This window comes from Urocitellus parryii, chromosome 3 (assembly GCF_045843805.1).
Source record: "Urocitellus parryii isolate mUroPar1 chromosome 3, mUroPar1.hap1, whole genome shotgun sequence".
NCBI classification, from domain to species: Eukaryota; Metazoa; Chordata; class Mammalia; order Rodentia; family Sciuridae; genus Urocitellus; species Urocitellus parryii.
This window is the reverse complement of record NC_135533.1, coordinates 190,825,732-190,847,446: the sequence shown is the minus strand read 5'-3', so window position 1 is coordinate 190,847,446 and position 21,715 is coordinate 190,825,732. Positions and strand designations below refer to the sequence as shown.

The following is a 21,715-nucleotide window of genomic DNA, read 5'->3' as shown; positions in this document are numbered from 1 at the left end:
TCTTTGATGGGCTCACTAGTAGAATAAATATGAATAAGGAAAACTCAGTGAGCTTTACGATAAGTCAATAGAAACTTTCCAAACTGAAACACAAAGAGGAAAAACTATGAAAAATTGGAATAAATTGTTTAAGAACCATGAAACAACAGCATTAACAAGTAAAATATGAAACACCAAAGGTAAAGAAAAAGAAGAAGAAATATTTTAAATAATAATGCATTAGAATTTATGGCAGACATAAAATCATAGATTCAGGAAGCTCAGAGAACACTAATCAAAATAAATACAGAATCAAAGGAAGATGAATAGAAGAAAGGGAACAGGAGTGGGAGGTGGGAAAGAAAAAGAAATTGATATTGACCAAAGTGTACTGTATGCTGTGTGCATGTATGAATATGTAACAAATGCCATCATTATGTATAATAATAATGCACCAATAAAAATGTGGAAAGAGAAAAATAAATACAGAGTTGGACAGGGTGGCACACCTGTAGTTCCAGCTATGTAGGAGACTGAGGCAGGAGGCCCACTTGAGCCCAGGAGTTCAAGTCCAAACTGGGTAACATAGCAAGACCAAAATAATCAAAATAAATATAGAAAAATCTATGTTTCAATGTTTTATAATCAAACTTCAAAAAAACTAAAGAGAAAAAAAATTAAGGTTTTTTAGTTACAGATGGACACAATATCTTTATTTTTACATGGTGCTGAGGATTGAACCCAGCGCCCCACACGTGAGGCAAGTGCTCTACCACTGAGCTACAGCCTCAGCCCTAAAGAGAAAATTACGAAAGAAGGCAGAGAAAATCCCACCCTATAGAGAAACAAGAATAAGAATTACATTGAAATTTTTTTCACAAGCCATACAAGCAAGAACAACGTGGAGTGAAATATTTAAGGTGCTGAAAGACAATAAACACAACCCAGAATTCTGCATTTGGTGAGATTATTCTTCACAATGAAGAAGAGGATCATAGACATGAATGTAAAACACAAAATTATAAAACTTCTAGAGGATAAAATAGGAGAAAACCTAGCATTAACAAGTTATTAATTATGTCCACACAAACTCGCTCAAGAATGTTAGCAATTGTCAAAAACTGGAAGCAACCAAGATGAATGGATAATCAAACTGTGGTATACCCCATATACCCATAAAATGAAATATTAGCATCAAAAAAGAAACAGGCTATATCAAGCCATGAAAAGACATGGAAGAAACTTCAAAACTAGAAACAATTTAAAAATCAAAGGTTGAAAGAGTTGAGGACGAGAAGGGAGGGATGAATAGGTAAACACAGGGTTTTTTAGAACAATAAAACTATTCTGTATAATATTGAAATATTATATATTTGGCAAAACTCCATAAAGTGTACATCTTATAGAATGAATCTTAATGAGAACTATAGAGTCCAGTTAATAAAAATTAACTGTGTATTTGTTTATTAGTTGTAATCAATGAAATACACTAATGCAAGATGTTAACAAGAAAAACTGTAAAGGGGTGTGGCAGGAATATATGGGAATTCTGTGCTTTCTGCTCAATTTTCCTACAATTGCTCTAAGAAAAAGTCTGTTGATGTTTTAAAAGTTCATATATCATCAGGTAATTTTACTAGATTAAAATATTAATGTTAATGGTTAAAATTTCTGTTCATTACCTATATGGGGGAAAAAAAAGATTTAGCAACAGACAACTCTTATACAACACCAGATCTACAAAATACCTGCCTTGTGCAGAGCCCCTCATTTCTACATGGTATTTCCATTCTGAAAATTCCAATAGTGAAGAAATGGATAAAAACCTCCTTTGAGAAGACAAAATATGAAGGAAGTGAATCTTCCTTTAGGAAGCAAATACCATTTCATTAAAGAGAATGATGAAGCTGATAGTTGGGCCTGTGTTTCCTTCGGGGAGTCACCACTGCAATGTAAATCTCTACACTTCTGTTGATGAGAAACCAGAGGATACATCCTATTCAGCACAACCCAGGGAGCAAAATGAGAGTAAATATGGTTACATGGCAAAGGGAAATTAAGGTTCCAAATAGAATTTAAATTGCAAATTAACTGACCTTAAAATAAGCAGATTGTTTTTGATTATGTAGCTGAGACCAAGTGATCAAAAGTTTCCTTCTAAGTAGGAGAAAGAAAAAGGAGAAATAGAAAGATAGCAGCATGAGAAGGAAGGATATTAGGTGCTACAGAACTGATAGAAATAGGATCCCTTACAGGTAGGAGTGCCAACAAGCAGAAAAGGTGGCCAACTTGAATTTGCCTTGGATTACTGCATACAAAGGCAATACCAGGCAAGTAGGCAGGGACACTGGGAGGCAGTAGCCCGTGTCCTGTGGCTCATGGCCTGCAGCACGCTAGGGCCCTAGTTAAATTCGGTCTGCTCATAGGTAGTTCCTAAACCAATCCTGCCCTGCAGTAGTAAACACTGGTAAATTCTAAAGCAGCCCCACCTTGCAGGCTTCTTAGCCACTTTAGTTGGGGGCACAGCAGAACTCAAGTTCCAGGGAAGGTTCCTTGGGTGCCCACTATTCCTTCACCTCACTCCGAGTTCCAAAACCCCTCAGTGTGAACTCTCTATATTGTCCAAACTATATGCTAAACAAGTTAAAAGAAAAACTGATTTAACAATGCTCAATTGTTATATGTTAGAACAGACATAATAGGAACATCAGACTATTGATTCATTCCTAGAGATAGCTTGTTCAACAGATTTTAAAGATAAACATCATCAACACATTTTCTGATAAAAATTGTGTATACTTAACTACATAATAATATATTTTCAAATATGACGTTAAGATATGGGAGAAGGAAGAAAATGTTTTTTAAAATGAGTACATTTCACTATTTACCCCTTCCAATCAACTGGATATTATGGTAATTTTGCTGATCATTTCCAAAAATTAGACTAAAAAATGGCTCTTAAATATCTATCTGAAAGAACTGGTGTAAATTATAAGTAATAAAAAACATGGTCCACCCATGACAGTTAAATTACAGAGTTCACAGCTGTTAAAAAAAAAATTAAACAACATTGTCTTTGTTTTGTAGTCTCAAGTTTTAGTCAAAGTGGGTGTTTTTTATTTCCCAGCCCAGCATTTATCAAAGAAACTATGGAACTATAAAGCTGAAGGATAAACACTTTAAATAAGAATTCATACTCCAAGGAAGTAAGAATCTTTCAACTTTTATTTCTACGATACATTCATCTGGAACCTTTTTGTTTCTTTACAATTTTCACCCTAAGAGAAATGAATACAATAAAAATATAATCCAACCACCAGCAATGTTTTTAACCAGAAAAGAATCTAAAATCTCTGGTGTGATAATATAGGATTTTTTAAAAAATATAAACTTCATACCAGAAATAAAGCCTGAATATTCTCTTTCTTGAAAAATATAATTTCCTTCTTTGCTTTTCCATGTAAATCTTATAATCAACCACTTAGTTCTAAAGTCTATATTTAACCAGCAATTGTAACACTATAGCAGGTTTTTCCTGCTTTGTATCCTCCCTTATACTGAGAATCAACTAATTGCAGAAGTCTAAAAAATGAGATGCCACTGGGCTGTAGCAAGACTATTGAAGGTATACAGATCATTTAAAAAAAAAAAAAATCTCATAGCAAACTGAAGCCTACTTAACAAATTATATTTTATCCTGTTTATGAAATTAGAAAATGTGTACAAAGCACTTTTGCAAACTGTAAAGCTTTAATGGAAAACGTGTTTTAAAATTGGTTTTGATTAGAAAGGCTGCTGACTGGGATACAACATTAGGGACACCAGGCTCTGTGAAATCTGTTCTTTTTTTGTTGTTGTTACTCCTCAGATTTGTCAGGGGTGGGGCCAATTATAAATTGCAAAGGTGATGGGGCATGGGTTCAGGGATAGCTTACAAAAAGACTGCTTTGCAGTGATAAATGATATTTTTCTTGACTGAGTATAAAGACCAAGGGGCATAAGAATTAGCTCTCTTTAAACCAATGTTTTGCACCAGACTGAAAAGTCAGGCCATCTGTCTCCAACCAGGAACAGGAAATAGAAGGAAGACAGTTTTACCCCTACTAGTTTCTCTGTGCAGAGCTTCACTGTTACAAGTATAATCCATTTTAAAACAGAATCCCAAAGCCAAACATAAATGGCTTGGGAATCACTCCTTTAGTTTAAGAATATAACAAAAAAGCCAAACTATTTACATGGGAACAACATACCTGAGCCACAGAGTGAAGCCCCCCTACCTGTAAATATACAGCATTATCCATTGCTTTTTAGGGTATTTTGTGGAACACAGGAAGCTAAGCAGCAAATTTAAAAGTTTCATAACAAAAACCAATCTGAGTGAGGGCTTTCTTTATGTTCGCTAGAATGTAAAATACATATAAGAGAAGGCTTCTTTTCACGTCACTTCAATGCAACTATATCAGCCTATGAAGACAAACCCAGCACTCAAGGGCTACAAAGACAGTTTTTTGAACCTAAACATGGGTGACAAAAAGAAAGTATATTTAAAAACCTAAAAGATGAGTGAACTGACAAGACAATGAGTTTGGGTCACTATATAAAAGAGGCTTTACTAACACAGCTGAGGAGTCAGGTGAGCAGAGAGAAGTGGCCACAAGGAGCCATGGAGGCTTCTTTCCTAGGGTTCCTACATCATCTTTCTGTGGCTATCTGGGAGCAGGCCCAGCTTTGCATACAGAATGGGCTAACTGCCCTTATAATCCTTGTGGCCCTCTGATGCACTTACCCTTTCCTTTAGTGCCCTCTTTCCCCAAGAGAATATTCAGGCCAATTTTGTTTTTTCCTTGTTTCTACATTATTAAGAATTATAAACTAGCAATTTGGGATATCACTAACTCTCACTGGGTGTCTTATGTTAGTATAAGATACCTCAAGTGGTAAAAATGTAGAACTTAAAAGCCATTTACAGAGGAGTAAAAAAAAACCCATCTCACACTTTGGCAAACCCATAAAATTTAAAGATCCGTTATAAAAAAAAAAAAAAGCTATTTTTGCCAATGTTTAACTACTGGACTTTAACCCAATTTCAATATTCCATGTAATTGAAGGTCATTGAATTAACATGTCTTTCTGTTTTCTACATACAACAAAGATTCTTTAAAATACACATATATTTTTAAGCCAGTATACTCCCTTTTACAATCATACCTTCAGTCTAACATTCAAAATATAAACCTAAATAGTCAATGAAAACAACAGTGGACCAAGTGACAGTATCATTAAATGAAACAATAATGCAAGAAAAAGTCAGCATTAAAATTCAGAAAATAAACACAAATTTGCTGGAATTCTGTTTGTAACCTAATGTGTTCAGAACAGCCCCCACTGTGATGTTGCCCAACTCACACCTTTCTTCTTTTCTCTTTCCATGGTGCATCTTCATTATTTTACTGAGGTTTATACAATGACTATCCTAACAGCAGAGGCTAATGCTAAATATATAGCCTATTTCAGAACTGGTACATGTTCCCAACAATTGTTTTGTGTTCCCTCCATATTATAAAATGGTCTAATCCTTCAGGAGAAAAAAAAAAGGAAAGAGCTAAGTAAAATATATCCATACACACTGTGCATTAAATATTATTAGGTTAAGACACTAAGGTGGAAAAAAGCAATAGAGGGGTACAGTAAATTTTCTCCAAACAATTCTATTACATTTGACAGAACTGCCCATGACTTGTATTTATTTTAACCATGTTGAGGAAAAAAACTAAAAGAATAAAACTAAAAGAAAAAAATAAAAGAATAAAAGAATTTGCATCAATTTCTTGGAGAAGCTAACAATAAAACATTAAATAGATTTTTATATATAATACTTGTATATTTATTTGAAGAATCTTTGGTAACAATTGTGTTTCTTCCACATTATAGGACTTTTTAAACAAACGTCAAAAGTAATTTAATAATCAGCATATGAAAGATAAATTATGATACTATTCTTTCAGTCTTCCTATAAAAACATCCTTGAACCTGACTAGTAATCTGCACTACTTATGCACTTAAACACAGCATCTGTTTTAACTTGTGAACATACAAAATGAGAGACTAATACCAGAAAGAAATTAGACAATAATAAGAATCAATGACAAAACATAACAATGACAACTGTTCTTAAGTAATTTATTTTTAAATTATAAGATTTACAATGCCTTGATTACGTAAAATATCATAATGGAAATTAAACCAAATCAACAAACCAAAAGAGAAAGGAGATTTCCTTGAATATCAGTACTTAAACCATCTTTATAAGTATCTGATGTCCCAACCGCATCTTATGTAGAAAGTATACTAACTTCAAATGTTTCATTTGCAGGTTTAATTTCTCATTTTCAACTTTTATGAACTGTAATGTAACTTATTTCAAATCCTATTATACCTATTATTTATACTGCAATAGCAGCAAAATCTCACGTGTGCAATCAAATGTGGAACTGGGGCACAGCTTTTAGCTTTCAGCCACAGACAGAAATTATACACTGCATTCAGTACAGTAACATTATATTAACCGGAGCATAGAGTTTAGTATACTTATTGCAGGGTTGGTATTTCTCTCCCTCTGAACTGAACCAGCTGAGCTTCTGAGCAGACATTACTGCTGTGGATAGTAAGACTGCTGTGGGGGCTGAGGGAAGGGGTATGAAGGCTGCTGGGGTCCTGGGTATGGAGCCTGTCCAGGGCTCTGGTGATACACTGGTGGATATGGCATATTATACTGGCCGTATGCGTAAGGATTATAGCCCATGGGCATGGGCATTTGGCAATACCTGATGGAGAGAGGAAACAAAAAAAAAAATGGGTTGGTAAATAAAACACTAGAAAATGAAACACACGATAATTATTCTAAGCCCACTTTTTTTTCATTTCCTTTTTTTTTTTTTTAAAGAAAGCCATTTTTTTCTATTATTTTTTTTCCCCCTGTATATTAGAGAACAACAGAAATAAAAAGGAATTGTTTCAAGGTACATGTTAAAGAAAAGCATTCTTGGGCTGGAGTTGTGGCTCAGTGGAAGAGTGCTTGCCTGGCATGTGTGAGGCCCTGGGTTTAATCCTCAGCACCGCATACATGCACATACATACATACATACATACATACATACATACATACATAAAAATAAAGGATCCATTGACAACTAAAAAATATTTTTAAAAAATAAAAGCGGGGCTGGGGTTGTGGCTCAGCAGTTGAGTGCTTGCCTAGCACGTGTGAGGAACTGGGTTCAAACCTCAGCACCACATAAAAATAAACAAAATAAAGGTATTTGTAAAAAAGTTAAAATAAAATAAAATTTAAAAAAAAAGAAAAGCATTTTTATCCTGTTATTAAATACAAGAATATCAAATATTTAATACTATTCAGAAAATAATACCATTAAAGGAAATAAGATCAAATATTCAACTATTATAAAAAGAATAAAAACAGAGTCCTTTCATTTTGATGTGGCAAAACTAATACTCTAAACACATTTCTGGAGGATGGAGATGTAGCTCAGCAGTAGAAGCACTTGCCTAGAACACACAAGGTCCTCGGCTCAGTCCCCAGTACCAGGAAAATATACATTCTTGTTCAACAAGAATCAATATTTACTATAATGGACAAATATTTACTATTTATAGTTTTTATAGTTTGAAGAGAGTGTACTTATTAAATAGAATTTAGACCATATTTTTTAAAAAGTAGTCAAGTGTCTGGATTTTTAAGATTAAGAAATTACCATAAGACAGCAGCAATGTAGCTCAGTGGTAGACAGCTTGCCTGGCATGTACTGGGTTCCATCTCCAACCCTCCCCAGACCAAAAAAAACAAAGAAAGAAAAGAAACTGCCACAAAGAAGACTAACCTTTAAGTAAGCACATTCTTAACTATGTAAATTTCTACCTAATAGTTTATTAAATTCCAAGATTTCAAAATACAGATATAACAAGGCCTCATCAGTCTTGCTCAGAAAAGGCACCTAAATAAAGGCAGCCAATTCAACATACTGAATTTGACACAGAAGAGATATGTTTAATGTAACATGCAAAAAAAAATAAAGTATGAATTTTTAAAACCTAGAAAATTACTGAAAACTACTCAAATAAGTATCTGTGATGTTATTTTAATTTTTGGATAAGCTGCCTATTGTAGCTCATTCATTCATGACACCTCCATTTAGGAAGGTTAACCAGAGGTAGAAACAACATTAGCCACTTCAGTGTGATACATGATGCTACAACCTTACCCAGGATATCCAGGATAGGTGGGGTAGGGTGGTCCCTGGGCCTGTGGAGGGGGAGCTGAGCCAGGGACTGGTGATGGAGCTGGGGCAGCAGTCCCAGTTCCCACTGGAGCTGGAGCTGGAGCAGTAGCAGAAGGAGTTCGATTTGCTGGAAGCACAGGAGGTGGAGGCCGGGCTGGTGGCTGGGGCTTAGCAGGCTATAAGAAAAAATAAGCACCGACTACAAAATGTTTCTTGTTTTTCTTAAACTGTTATTAATTAAAATAAATGAGAGCAAATGACAAATTCTAGCATCCAACCAAATATATGTCTAACTTCCACTCCTGACTTACTGACTCTAGAAATGTACCATAGGAGAAGAATAACTGTCTAATTTGTGAAAACTCCACAGCCACTGCTCTTTTCTTGATAACTAATATTTCATCATTTACTATTCCCAACAATGTTTAGACATTTGAGGTAGAAAAAAAGCAGCACAAGTATGGTTTATTACTGTAAACTCCTTTCACTCCCCAAACTCTTTTTAGAAAAATTTGAAACATTGAAAACTTTAAAAAACAAAAGTATTTCAAAACAATCATATATCTACCAATGAAATTCAGTAGCTATTACCATATCTGCTTCATCCATAACTGCATCCAAATATTTACCTACATAACTGCAGAACCATTTGAATATAAATTGCAAACTTCATGATACCAGCCCTACAAATTTCAGCACTCAATCCTAATAATGGTATTTTCCTACATAATCACAATTACATTTTCACCCTAAAAATATTAACAATTATTCCCCTATATCAACAAATATCCACTCTAGATTCAAGTGAGAAGTTGGCTAAAATGTGCAATAATTATTCTGATGTCACTATTCACCACAGAAAAGCTCTTATAGCTGTTTTTAGGAATCAAAATCATTCAAGGTCCATGAACTGCATCTGATTATAATGAATCTTTCAGCTCTTTTAATCTAGAATATACCCTCCCCTTTTTTTCTATTTTAGAAAAGACCAACTTAGTAGAATAATAAAATACTTCCAATTGTCCATTTTTTCTAAGTGGCACATTTTAGCTTCTTATTTAATCACTGTATTTACTGTCAACACAAATTTAGTTCTAAAGACTTGATTAGACTTAGCTTACACATTTTTTTTGGCAAGAACTCACAAGTGATGCCATGCTCTACACACTGCAAAACATCAGAAGTTTAATCACCTGACACAGGTAGTGACCACTAGAATCCCTCCAAAGCAAAGTGTGTTTTATTATTTAGAGCAAACAGGTTGTCACTAATGTAAACCTTCTACTTTAAGAATATACTTGGCTTACTAACCGGCATGGTTCTTGGAGCTGGAGTTGGAGGAGCTGGTGCATGTCCTCCTGCTGGAGAGGACTGATATGCAGGTGTAGGAATTGAAGGAGCACTAGGTTCTCTAGCAATGCTTTGTTGCAAGTCCCTTATTAAAGACAAGAGTATTATAATTTAACACAAAGAAGAAATTTTTAAAACCCACAAATAAAGTACCATGCATTTTCTCATTTTTCTTTTCTTCATATATAAAACAAAAAATGGTACCCAAACAGGGATGATATTTTAGAATATATGACATTTCTATTCTTGACTATAACATAAATCTTCTTTCTACTTCCTATTATTTAATAAAATTAAGTTAAATCATATTCTATTTTTGAAGACTAGGAAAAAATATAAACTTTTTAAGAAATCACACAGTCATGGCTCAGTAAAGAATGTATTAAACCAGGCAAGCAGTCCTAAAAGACTGCCCACTCTCTAATAAGTTATTCAGGAAATGAAAACTCCTACCATAATCTATCCAAAAGTTATCAAAAACCACAACCAGGGGCTGGGGCTGGGGCTTAGTGGCAGAGCGCTCCCCTAGCATGTGTGAGGCACTAGGTTCAACCCTCAGCACCACATAAAAATAAACAAATAAAGGTATTGTCCATCTACAACTAGAAAAAAAAATTGGAGGGAAAAAAACCCACAACCATTCAGAGCTCTCATGAATATTTTAATCAGTGTATAATATCAATGTTTATATAGAAAATAAAACAACAGGTGTGGAAAGCTAATGATGAAAATTTATAGATGAACAATTTCTAAAGATATTCAAAGAAATTTGACACTGGGATATTTTTATATTAAAAGACAACTCATGGGCTGGGGATATGGCTCAAGCAGTAACGCATTCACCTGGCATGCGTGGGGCGCTGGGTTCAATCCTCAGCACCACATAAAAATAAAAGAATAAAGATGTTGTGTCCACCGAAAACTAAAAAATAAATATTAAAAAAGTCTCTTCTTTAAAAAAAAAAAAATGACAACTCATATCCTGGCACTAAAGTGAACTCACAAAAGATAAATTGTTGAAAAGACCATTTAAATATTATAAGAGCCAGGTGCAGTGGCGTAAACCTGTAATCCCAGAGAACCAGAAGATTTATACAGGAGGAATGAAAGTTTGAGGCTAGCCTCCTCAACAATTTAGCAAGGCCCTAAGCAATTCAGTGAGACCTTGTCTCAAAACAAAGGGGGTTGAGGGTAGTCAGTTGAGGATGTATTCCAGTGGGTAAAGCACCCCAGGGTTAAATCCCCAGTACCTCCCCCAAAAAAGAAAAATTAGAAGAGAATTTCAAAATCTCCTCCTGAAATCTACCTGAAAAAACTCATTAAAACAATACCTAAGGTAAAAAGTACTCTAGTAATACATGGTATCAATCAACCTCTCCCAGCACTGATCAACATACACAAACAAGCAAATACATGTCCCAAAATGTTTGCAACAATACCTGCTGCCCAGATATAACAATTAACAGCCACCCTTCATATCTGTCACCCACACTTTCACCCTCAGAAAGAGCCCCATTTGGAAGATAAATTTGACACTGCAAACACAAAGAAAACTAATATACATTCCTTAAAAAAAAAAAAAAACTACTTGACATAAGTGAACAGTTGCTTGGAAGATAAAAGTTTTTCATCAATATTAAAATTGTGAAAGGGGCCTGGGGTTATGGCTCAGTGGTAGAGCACGCCCAGCATGTATGAGACCCTGGGTTCAATCCTCAGCACCACATATAAAAGATAAAATGAAGGTATTATGTCCATCTAGAACTAATGAAAATTTAAAAAATAAAATTGTGAAAGGTTGGATGATTTTGAAATATCTAAGAAATATGTGTATATTTTATAAAATATAAAGCCCTAACACAAGACCTTTCTTTTCCTTTAATAAACACCAGAGATGATTGTAGCAAACAATACAATATAGCAAATGAGCCCAACCACTTACTAATGATGTAAATCAAAGCTAATAAATCATAAGATCAATAATAAAAAAGTAAAAATAAAATGATACCAGAATTTCTATTCCTGACATTAGTATTTAGACCCTTAATGAAAACAAAATATAGCTCAAAGTAAAACATTCTTTTTGTACTCTTTAAATTTCTGATAAAAGATTTCAATGAAAAGACATATTAAAAAATCAAAGTATCCAGCTAATAGAAATATAAAAAGGACATATTAGTCATCAGGGAAATAAAAATTAAAACAACAATGCATTAACTCCACACACCCACCAGAATAGCTAATGGCAAATTATTTATCTTCTAAACCACTATTTACTTGCATTAAGTAGTGTTTTGTTGAGGTTTTGTTTTTTGTTTAAGAACTATATATCAGTTTTGTATGAACAAGAACTCTTATATATTGCTAACAGAAATATAAATTAGAAAAACCACTTTGGAAAACAGGCAACATCAACTAAAGCTGAACATACACATACCCTATGACTCAGCAATTCAACTCCTAGATATGCATCCAACAGCACTGCATACACATGCTCACCAAAAGCCCATACCATCCAATATAGCAACTGTCTAGCACATGTGGCTATTAAACATTTGAAATGTGGCTAGCCTGACTGAAAATGTCCTTAAAGTTTAAGCTGAACTATACACTGCTTTTCAAAGACTTAGTGTGGGGGGAAAAAATAAAACACTCATAATTTTTACATTGATGATATATTTAAATTATAAATTGGATATACTCAGTTAAATACATTTTTGAAATTAATTTTACTTATTTCTTTAAACTTTGTTACTGTGGCTACTAGGAAATTTTACAATTTTAATTGCACATGTCACTGCATGATAAGTATTTTACCCTACAAAAATGTACCTTTATTTTATTTATCTTTTTTTGAGGGTGCTACAGATTGAACCCAGAGCTTTACACATACTAGGTAAACGCTATACCACTGAGCTACATCCCCAGCACTTAAAAAAAAACAAAAACAAAAAAAGACAGGGTCTTGCTAAACTGCCCCAGTGGCCTTCAGCTTGCAATCCTAAGTACCTGGGATTACAGGTATATGACACTGCATCTGGCTCTGAACTAGCTTTAATTAATTAACTAGTCCCAGACATTTGTTTCATAGTAAAACAGCTGTGTTCTACTATGCTCGTGCCAACACTATTATAATAGTTCAAAACTAGAAAACTACTCAAATACTGGTAACAATAGAATAATTTAAAGTATATTCACACGAGATATATATATATATATATGGATATAAGGGTAAAACAATCTACAAATACACACAACTGATGAATCTCACAAATACAATGTTGAGTAAAAGCCAATCACAAAGGAGTACATATGATTCTATTTACATAATGTATAGAAAGAAGAAAAAGTAATCCATGCTCTCCTAAGCAATAGAGGTTGTCCTGGAGAAACAGGATAACAATGGAATAAATGCCTGAGTGATCTATTCTTGGGGTGCTGAGAATTTCCTATGTTATGAATGTAATCGCTGGCTACCTGGGTAATATCAATTTGTAAAATGTACCTTACATGTACCTTTTTGGTGTACACATTTTATTCAATAAAAAAAAAAAACTTTTATTTACATTAAACAGGGATGAGAGGTGGGAGGGAAAGGGAGTGAGAAGGGAAACCGCATGGAAATGGAAGGTGATCCTCAGGGTTATACAAAATGACATATAAGAGGAAAGGAGGGGTAAAACAAGATAATACAAATCGAAGAAATGATTTACAGTAGAAGGGGTAGTGAGAGAAAAGGGGAGGGGAGGAGAGGGGAGGGGGGATAGTAGAGAATAGGACAGACAGCAGAATGCATCAGACACTAGAAAGGCAATTTGTCAATCAATGGAAGGGTAACTGATGTGATACAGCAATCTGTATATGGGGTAAAATTGGGAGTTCATAACCCACTTGAATCAAACTGTGAAATATGATGTATTAAGAACTATGTAATGTTTTGAACTACCAACAATAAAAAAAAAAAAAAAACTTTTAACGAATTTAGGTCTTGGGTATCAACAAAATATTATTATTTTAACAAAATAAGCCCTCAGATTTTTTAAAAGCTTATGTTATTATATGGTATACTTTTATATCATTCATTCATCTTTCAATCACTGAGCCGAAAACACCTGAAAAGTTTATGACCACCTCAGAACTGATTTTGTTTACAGTACAAATACAGAAATACACGTGCATATAATAACAAACCTAGTTTTCAAACCAGAAATTTGAAATAAGAAATACTTGAAAATAGCCAGGCACATTATACACTGTAATCTCAACTCAGAAGACTGATCACAAAGTTCAAGGACAGCCTCTACAATTCAGCAAGATCCCAAACAACATAGAAAGACCTAGTCTAAAAATAAAAAATAAAAAGGGCTGAGGATGTAGCATGATGGTAAAGCATCCCAGAGTTCAATCTTAAGTACCAAAAAAAGAAAGAAATATTTGAAAATATTTCTTCCAAAGAATACCCAAAGCTTCCTTGTGCATAAACAGACCAATTTAAATATTTATTTCTTTTTTAAAAAAATATAACTTAGTTGTAGATGAACACGGTGCCTTTATTTATTTATTTTTATGTGGTACTGAGAATTGAACCCAGTGCCTCGCATGTGCTAGACAAGCTCTCTACCACTGAGCTACACATCCGGCCCTTAAATATTTTTATTTTCTCCCTTCTTACACAAAGAGCATATTCTGTACTCTTATCCTGTATATTACTTCTTCCCACCTATTTATCTCAGAGATCTTCCCATATCAGTAAATTGAAGATATCCCCCTTTTTAAAATTATTTGCATAGTATTTTGCTGTAGAGATCATAGTTTTATTTATTTCACTAACCCTAGACACTTGATTAATTTCTATTCCTTTACTTGCTGTAAGCAATGCAGAAATAAGCTCATAAATATATCATTTCTAGTACATATAGCCTCAGAAGCTTCAAAACCAGAATAGTAAGATTAAAAGATTGTTTGAATCTATAATTCTGACCTTTACAATTAAATTACCCTATACAAAGATTGCGCTATTCTGTACTCTCACAGCAATATATGAGATCTATTTCAACAAAGCACATTATCAAACTCAGATTTTTGCCAAGAAAAAATGCTACCCCAGAGTAATTTTAACTTTTATTTTATATTGGATAAATATTTAATTATAAGAGTAAAATATATTCCCAGGTTTGCAAAATTTATGTTCACATCCTTTTCCTAGTTTCCTGGGTTTTTTTTCTTCTCATTAATTTAGGAGTTCTTTATAAATAAGGCAAATTTGTTTACTGACTGTGAATAAGTTTCAAAACTGTTTTCCCCCAGAGTTATATCTTGTCTTTGCTTATCAAGTTGCAGGATAGTTGTTTTAATCCATAATATCTTTGTTCAAAATTTTCATATATCCTGTGACAATTTTTTGGTGAATCTTCATCTATTAAGTTATGTTCAATTTTGTTCATTTTTTTTTTCTTTTTACCTTTGTATCAATGCTGGGTCAACTCTATTTGATTATTCAGCACAAAATAAGTCCTATGTATTAGCCCACTTTCTCAGTAGTCTCCTTCAGAAGGGTATTTTGCCGTTATTTTCTGAGCTGTTCACCCTGTCTTTTCCATGTTCTATACTTCCTGTCCTACATTAAGAAACCTATTTGCCACTTCATGATAAACTTTCTATTCATTGGCACTTCCTAAAATCTGCCACACTGAATTGTTTTATTGTCACTTCTATGACCTTACTATACATTCCTACATTTAGTTTCTGATGGTTTTCATCCTTTCATCCCAGATTATGCAGCCATTGGCTTGGTGCTTTCTAAGGAGAAAAGAAGGGAAATTCCTATTTCACACTACCGAGTTCACCCTAAATGTTTTTATAATATTTTTAAGACAAAATATTTTAAATAAATTTGATACACAAAACAAACTTACTTTAAGAGTTCATCTCTTTCTGTCTTCCGTGCAAACACTATGTCACTGCATTTGTTCTGGAACCTGACCAGGATTTCAGTCAACTCATTGTAAAACTATAAGTAAACAAGAAAACAAGTAATAAACAATAACAATTTTTTAATCTAGGGAATAGCACCATCTAAAGCTAATTTGCCAATGATGGTACAAACTGAAGAACTGAATCCTCTGTACAAGACATATTCACAGCACTTATTAAGCCCAACAACCTAATCTTAAATATAACCTAAAACTTCATTAAAATATAAAAACAGTAAAATCATTTTTAAAGAACACCATCATAGAAATTTAAGTGGCAATAAGTTAAATTTCATGATTATGAACATGTTCCCAATTCCTAGAGAAAATTCTACTACTACATAATGATGACACTAAAACTAGTTAAGAGGAAGGATTAAATGTATACATTCACTAGAGAAATGTAGGGATCATTTCAGATAATCTTCAAAGAATTTCTGAAGGCTCTCTGTTAAGTTTTTTCTGCTTATCTATTTGAACAAAGTATTTAAGTCAAACTAAGATGGCATTTTACTATCCTCTGTTTGGAAGGCAATGTAGTATTTTCCCTCTCTATTCAGAGGATTTTACATTATACCTTCTGTATCTCATCAAAACCACTTTATTATGTGATCTTTATGGAGTTGAGTATCAAAGGTTCTTATGCATATGAGAAATAAGTTATTGGGGGTAAAAAATAAAATAAAAAATTTTTAAAAGGCACTTTCTTAAACTTAAGATATAAGGCAAAGAAGTACTTAAAATATATTCAGTAAGCCAAGCACAGTGGCATGCCTGTAATCTCAGCAAATCGGGAGGCTGAGTCATGAGGATTACAAGTTTGAGACCAACCTCAACAACTAAATAAGGCCCTAAGGACGTAGCAAGATCCTGTCTCAAAACAAAATATTAAAACAGCAATGGGGATATGGTTCAGTGGTTAAGTACCCCTAGGTTCAATCCCTGGCACCAAAAAAACATACACATACACACACACACACACACACACACACACACACACACACGTGAACCATATACATATTTTAGCACATTGATGCTCGTTTGTGTGTGTGTGTGTGTGTATGTGTGTATTTTTTTTTTAAGTGAGCACTCTGATGGTCAGGCAGATCACAACTCTACCCTCACCAAATCACCATCACAAAATATAAAAGCCTTGTCTCCATTTCACACCATAGACCAGACTTCATTATTCTGTTCCCTCATAATTCACTCAAAATGCTCAACATCCTAACCCTTAAAAAGATATTTTGACATCTCTACTAACTCCTGCTACCTAGAATGATTATATCATTTTTTCTGCCAGGTAAAATATACAATCCATTCTTCCAAATTCCAATGAAAGCATCAAACTAGCAAATTCAAAGCAAAGAAATTTGGTCTAGCTAGAAATACCAATTAACTTCCCAAACTATACTTTCATATCTATACTTGTTAGCTATTGTTTCTTTTGTATTATTTCATACCTTTGTGCCTTCCTTCAAATTAGCTACAAGTTCAACGAAGTTGTCATATGCAGTAGCTAAATTCTTCAAAACCTCTTCTCTTAAGTTAGCTTCATTGTTAGATTGTTTCATTTTTGAAAATTCCTGGTGTGAGACCTTGTTAAAAGAAAGATACATATAATTTATAATTGCTTACAAAATTAATGTACTTTATAATATGTTTAGATACCTTTTTCAGCCATAAAAAGCAGATATGATAATATATGCTTGCAGAATTACTTGAAATACCTAATAATATTTGGTTTTGAGATAGTAAAATGCTTTAAATCTTTTCTTAGGTAAAAATACCACAAATCCAAAGGATGTCAAAACATAACCAAAAATGATTATAGATTTCTATTAATACATATCACAAAAAATTATTAAGATGAAACTTTTAACTTTTCAGATTATATATAAATATTCAAAAGTGAAAAAACAGTTTAATGTTGCATATTAACTACTAAAAGAGCAAATATTCAAATCTTACTAAATAGTGCAAACTACTTATTTATAAATAAAAATTCTGACTAACTTCTAACATTTAGTTTGGGATTATTTACAAAGCCTGACTAATGTCTGTATGTATTAGTCATTTAATTGCAGGAATCAATAATTCCAACTAATTTTTATTTTTTCTCACATCTTTTAAAAATTTGGAAAAACCCAAAATATCTGATGCATCACAGCATTTCTAAATAGCATGTACCATCTTAGTAACAGAAGAATGGCTTTGTTTCATAGCTTTTTAAAATCACTGTGCCACGTTAAATTTTACAAAATATAGATATAGTACATTCCACTCTGAAATTTGTTTCCAATTTCTTTTTCCTAAATGAATACAGGTATTGTGCATGGGTATCCTGTCTGTAATTTTTAAAACATATATCTTATTAAATATACAAATTTTACCTGAATATTTTTTAGAAGTCCCTCCTGTTTCTTTAGGGATTCCTGAACCTTAGATGTAAGACCTCCATAGATTCGATCCAGTTCAGTAACAGAAAGAGCTTCTTCATTTATCACACCGTCTTGAGCCAGAGCTGTCAAAAACTTGCTTGTCATATCAAAATTCACTGACTTTAGGTCATTCTCAAGACTTTCTCTTTCTTTCTTTACTTCATCAAGATTTGTCAATAAGGATTTTAAGACATTTACAACCTAAATGATTAAAAAAAAAAGACACCTTCATTTAATTTTTTAATTAATTTTTAATTAATTGCCAAAGAAAGAAAAAAGCAGCAGACAATGTCAGGAAAGAAACAATATACAAAGGTTAATTCATGGTCAGCGAAAGATGATTTCTCAGAGAGTAAAGTATATATAAATTGAGCATCAAGTTTATTTAGATGTAATCATTATATACTTTCAGTTGCCTCCAGTTACAGAAACAGGGATAACAACAGTAGCAACCACTACAATGTACTCCACACCTACTATGTGCCAGACACTATTAAATGTTTCACAAATATAATGTAACACATTTCTTATAATAGCCTATAGGGTATATATTTATTACCTCTATTCCGAAGGTAAAGAAATTGAAGCTCAGAAAAATTATTAGGATCAAGAGATAACATACTGAATCTTAAAGGCAACACCCCCACCAGCCACTAAGATGCAGAAAGCACAATTGTAAATCTTGAGGAACATGCCCTTGTAAAATGAAGGAAACACAAGCACAGGGAAATTGTGTAGCTCCACCCTGGCTCCACCTCTGGTCCAGCCTGATACAGCCCATCTATAAATATTGGACCCCTAGCCCAAACCTCTAGCCCACATTCTCCCTTCAATGTGTATCTTCCTTCCTAAATAAACCTTTGTCTGACTCAAGCTGAAATTCCTTTCTGTCGCATATACCAAGAACGCTGCTGGTCCTGAGCTGAGTACCCTCTCTCCTCCAGGAACTCCTTGGACCTTTCTCCAGACACAGTTCTTCTCCCATGAAAGGACTTTATGTGAAATTTGAGACCTAACTATGCCTAACTCCAAAACCAATCCTCCCTTCCGTCAGAGTACTGGAGATTGAACCCAGTGCCACACATGTACTAAGCAAATGTTCTACCACTGAGCTACATCCCAGCCTTTTTTTTCCCCACCCCACTTCCTTTTTGACAGGATCTCACTAATGGCCCAGGCTGGCCTCCAGCTTGCATTCCTCCTGCCTCAGCTCCCAAGTAGCTAGGATTATTGCTGCATGCCACACATCAGCAGCAAAACCCATCTCTTAACCACTCTATTCTACAGAGCCTCCCTGTAATGGCTTTGAGATAAGGTAAGATCTGACTTCATTAAGTAAAATACTCTTATTTTGTCTACAGTGAGAGAGAGAAATATATAGAGACAGACATGAAGACAGAAACAGAGATATGAAAAAAGTATGCAAGGTGGATAAAGGGGTTGAGGCTGGGAAACAGCACACAACCACGGAGACTATGTACCATATATTTATTTTATATGAGGAGGGGAAAGATGGTTACATATGTCTTTCTATTATTAAGAGTTTTACCTCTTCTATTCAATCCAAGCAACCTCTAACTTGCATCCATATGATTCACTGTATTAACTGTGTTCTAATACCACTTTCAAGCTTCCCCTTTTTCTCATATCTTGCTCTTTTTGCTAGGACTCCAAGGAAGAACACCAACCACAAGCCCTCTATTCTGCTCACCTCAAGAATGCTCACAGAAAGAAAAATAAAGAAAAGAAAAGGAAAATGCCCATGAACTCTATTTCCACCCTTTTCTTCTCACCAGCAACAATCCAACTCTAGTGGATCTCTCCAACTGCCTATTACTGAGAAATTCCTGTCCTCCTCTTCCTTCCATAGTCCCAGCTAACTCCCTGACACTAATATCCAGAGTAACATTCCTTTGTAAAGGACAAAGACCTGAGGAAAAGTCCAAGTCTTCTTCTAAATGCAGATGAACTTCTTTTGGACCTCTGTTTACCACCCATATCTCCTAAGTATCCTAATCTTAATTTTAAAAGTATTTAAGAAGAAAAAATAAGTTCAATTCTCAGCACCATAAGGGAAGAAAGGGGAGCAAAGAGGAGGCCAGGGGAAGAGAGGATGGCTGCAAAAGCATATATACAGTGTACTCATTTTGAGTGACATAAAAGGGAAATTAAGATATAAATATACACACATGTGTGTGCATATATATGTATTTTTTGCAAAAAGAAAATCAACAAGGACAAATCAGAAATTAATAAATACGGTTACTTCTAGGGAATATATGAGAATGAAATAGAAGGAATTAATAGAAACAAGATTCCTTTGCACGCACCTTGGAATCAACATTTTTACATATCCAAAATACAAAATTAAACCAAAACAATACAGAAACAAATGAACCTGACTATCAAAATGAAATGTAGTTACATATAAAAAAATATTTCAACTACAACTATACTCCCTTAGTGGATACAATGGACTTAGTTATTACTATGTAACCCAGGACAGCTTGCTTCCTAGAAAACTCCCTTTTTGCATTTACAAAATAGGAATAGTACCTAGTACCTATTCCAGGACCACTGTGAAGACCAAGATAATCCATATAAAGTGTTCAACATAATTTCTAACATAGGGTAAGTTTTTAACCATATTAATATAATTTTTAATTTATTAATGAGTTTTATTATTTAATTCTATATATGTTGGGAACATATGGACTAAAGGGGCTTAGACATATAAGCATTCAGATACGGATAAAAGATTTGTTATGGGGCTGGGGTTGTGGCTCAGCAGTAGAGCACTCGCTTCACACGTGCAAGACCCTGGGTTCGATCCTCAGCACCACATAAAAATAAATAAGTGAAATAAAGGTATTTTGTCCATCTACAACTAAAAAATTTTAAAAATGTTGTATTCCCTGTCACTTTTATTTATTTATGGTTTTTAATTTGACTTAGTTTCTCCTGTGGTTGACTATTCCTTTAGTGAGATCCTCCCTTTGCTGGTTTTCACTCTTTTCTTTTCACTTCATCCTCATGGAATATTTTGTTGAGAATGATCTGATAGGCTTTCTAGTTGTGAACTCTTTTAATTTTTGTTTATCATGGAAGGTTTTAATTTCATCCTCAAATCTGAAACTTAATTTTGCTGGATATAAAATTCTTAGTTGAAATCCATTTTCTTTTAGAGCTTGAAATATATTATTCCAAGACCTTCTAGCTTTGAGGGTCTGGGTTGAGAAATCAGTTGAGATCTGAATTGGTTTCCCCTTATACATAATTTGATTTTTTTTTTCCTCTCACAGCCTTAAAGATTTTATCTTTATTCTCTGTGTTAGTCATTCTCATTATAATGTGTCTTGGTGTGGGTCTCCTGTAATTTTGTACATTTGGAACACTACTATCTTTAAACAGATGGTATACTTTTTTTAATATTTTAATATTTTTTTTAGTTGTCAATGGACCTTTATTTTATATGTTTATATGCGGTGCTGAGAATTGAAACCAATGCCTCACATATGCTAGGCAGGGGCTCTACCACTGAGCCACCATCCCAGTCCCAGATGGTATACTCTTAGAATTATGGAAACTAAGATTCTCTCATCAAAGGATGGTCCAAAGTTGCTGTGGTAACACCCCAAAGTTAGCTAATCACAATAAGTAGTATGAGAAGATA

The 21,715-nt window shown here is 33.8% G+C and overlaps 1 protein-coding gene across 2 annotated transcripts in view; it reads right to left on the bottom strand.

Annotated features, from left to right (window-relative positions):
- Positions 1–3,204: 3,204 nt before the first annotated feature.
- Pdcd6ip (programmed cell death 6 interacting protein) overlaps positions 3,205–21,715 on the bottom strand; it is a 77,323-nt gene continuing 58,812 nt past the window's right edge. For both annotated transcript variants that reach the window (XM_026405278.2, XM_026405284.2), the window contains exons 13-18: positions 17,995–18,243; positions 17,065–17,199; positions 15,545–15,639; positions 9,591–9,714; positions 8,262–8,455; positions 3,205–6,806 (exon numbers count right to left, since the gene is read on the bottom strand). In XM_026405278.2, coding sequence (XP_026261063.2) covers positions 6,632–6,806; positions 8,262–8,455; positions 9,591–9,714; positions 15,545–15,639; positions 17,065–17,199; positions 17,995–18,243 — 972 coding nt within the window. In that variant the 3' untranslated portion in view covers positions 3,205–6,631. The remainder of the gene's footprint in view (positions 6,807–8,261; positions 8,456–9,590; positions 9,715–15,544; positions 15,640–17,064; positions 17,200–17,994; positions 18,244–21,715) is intronic.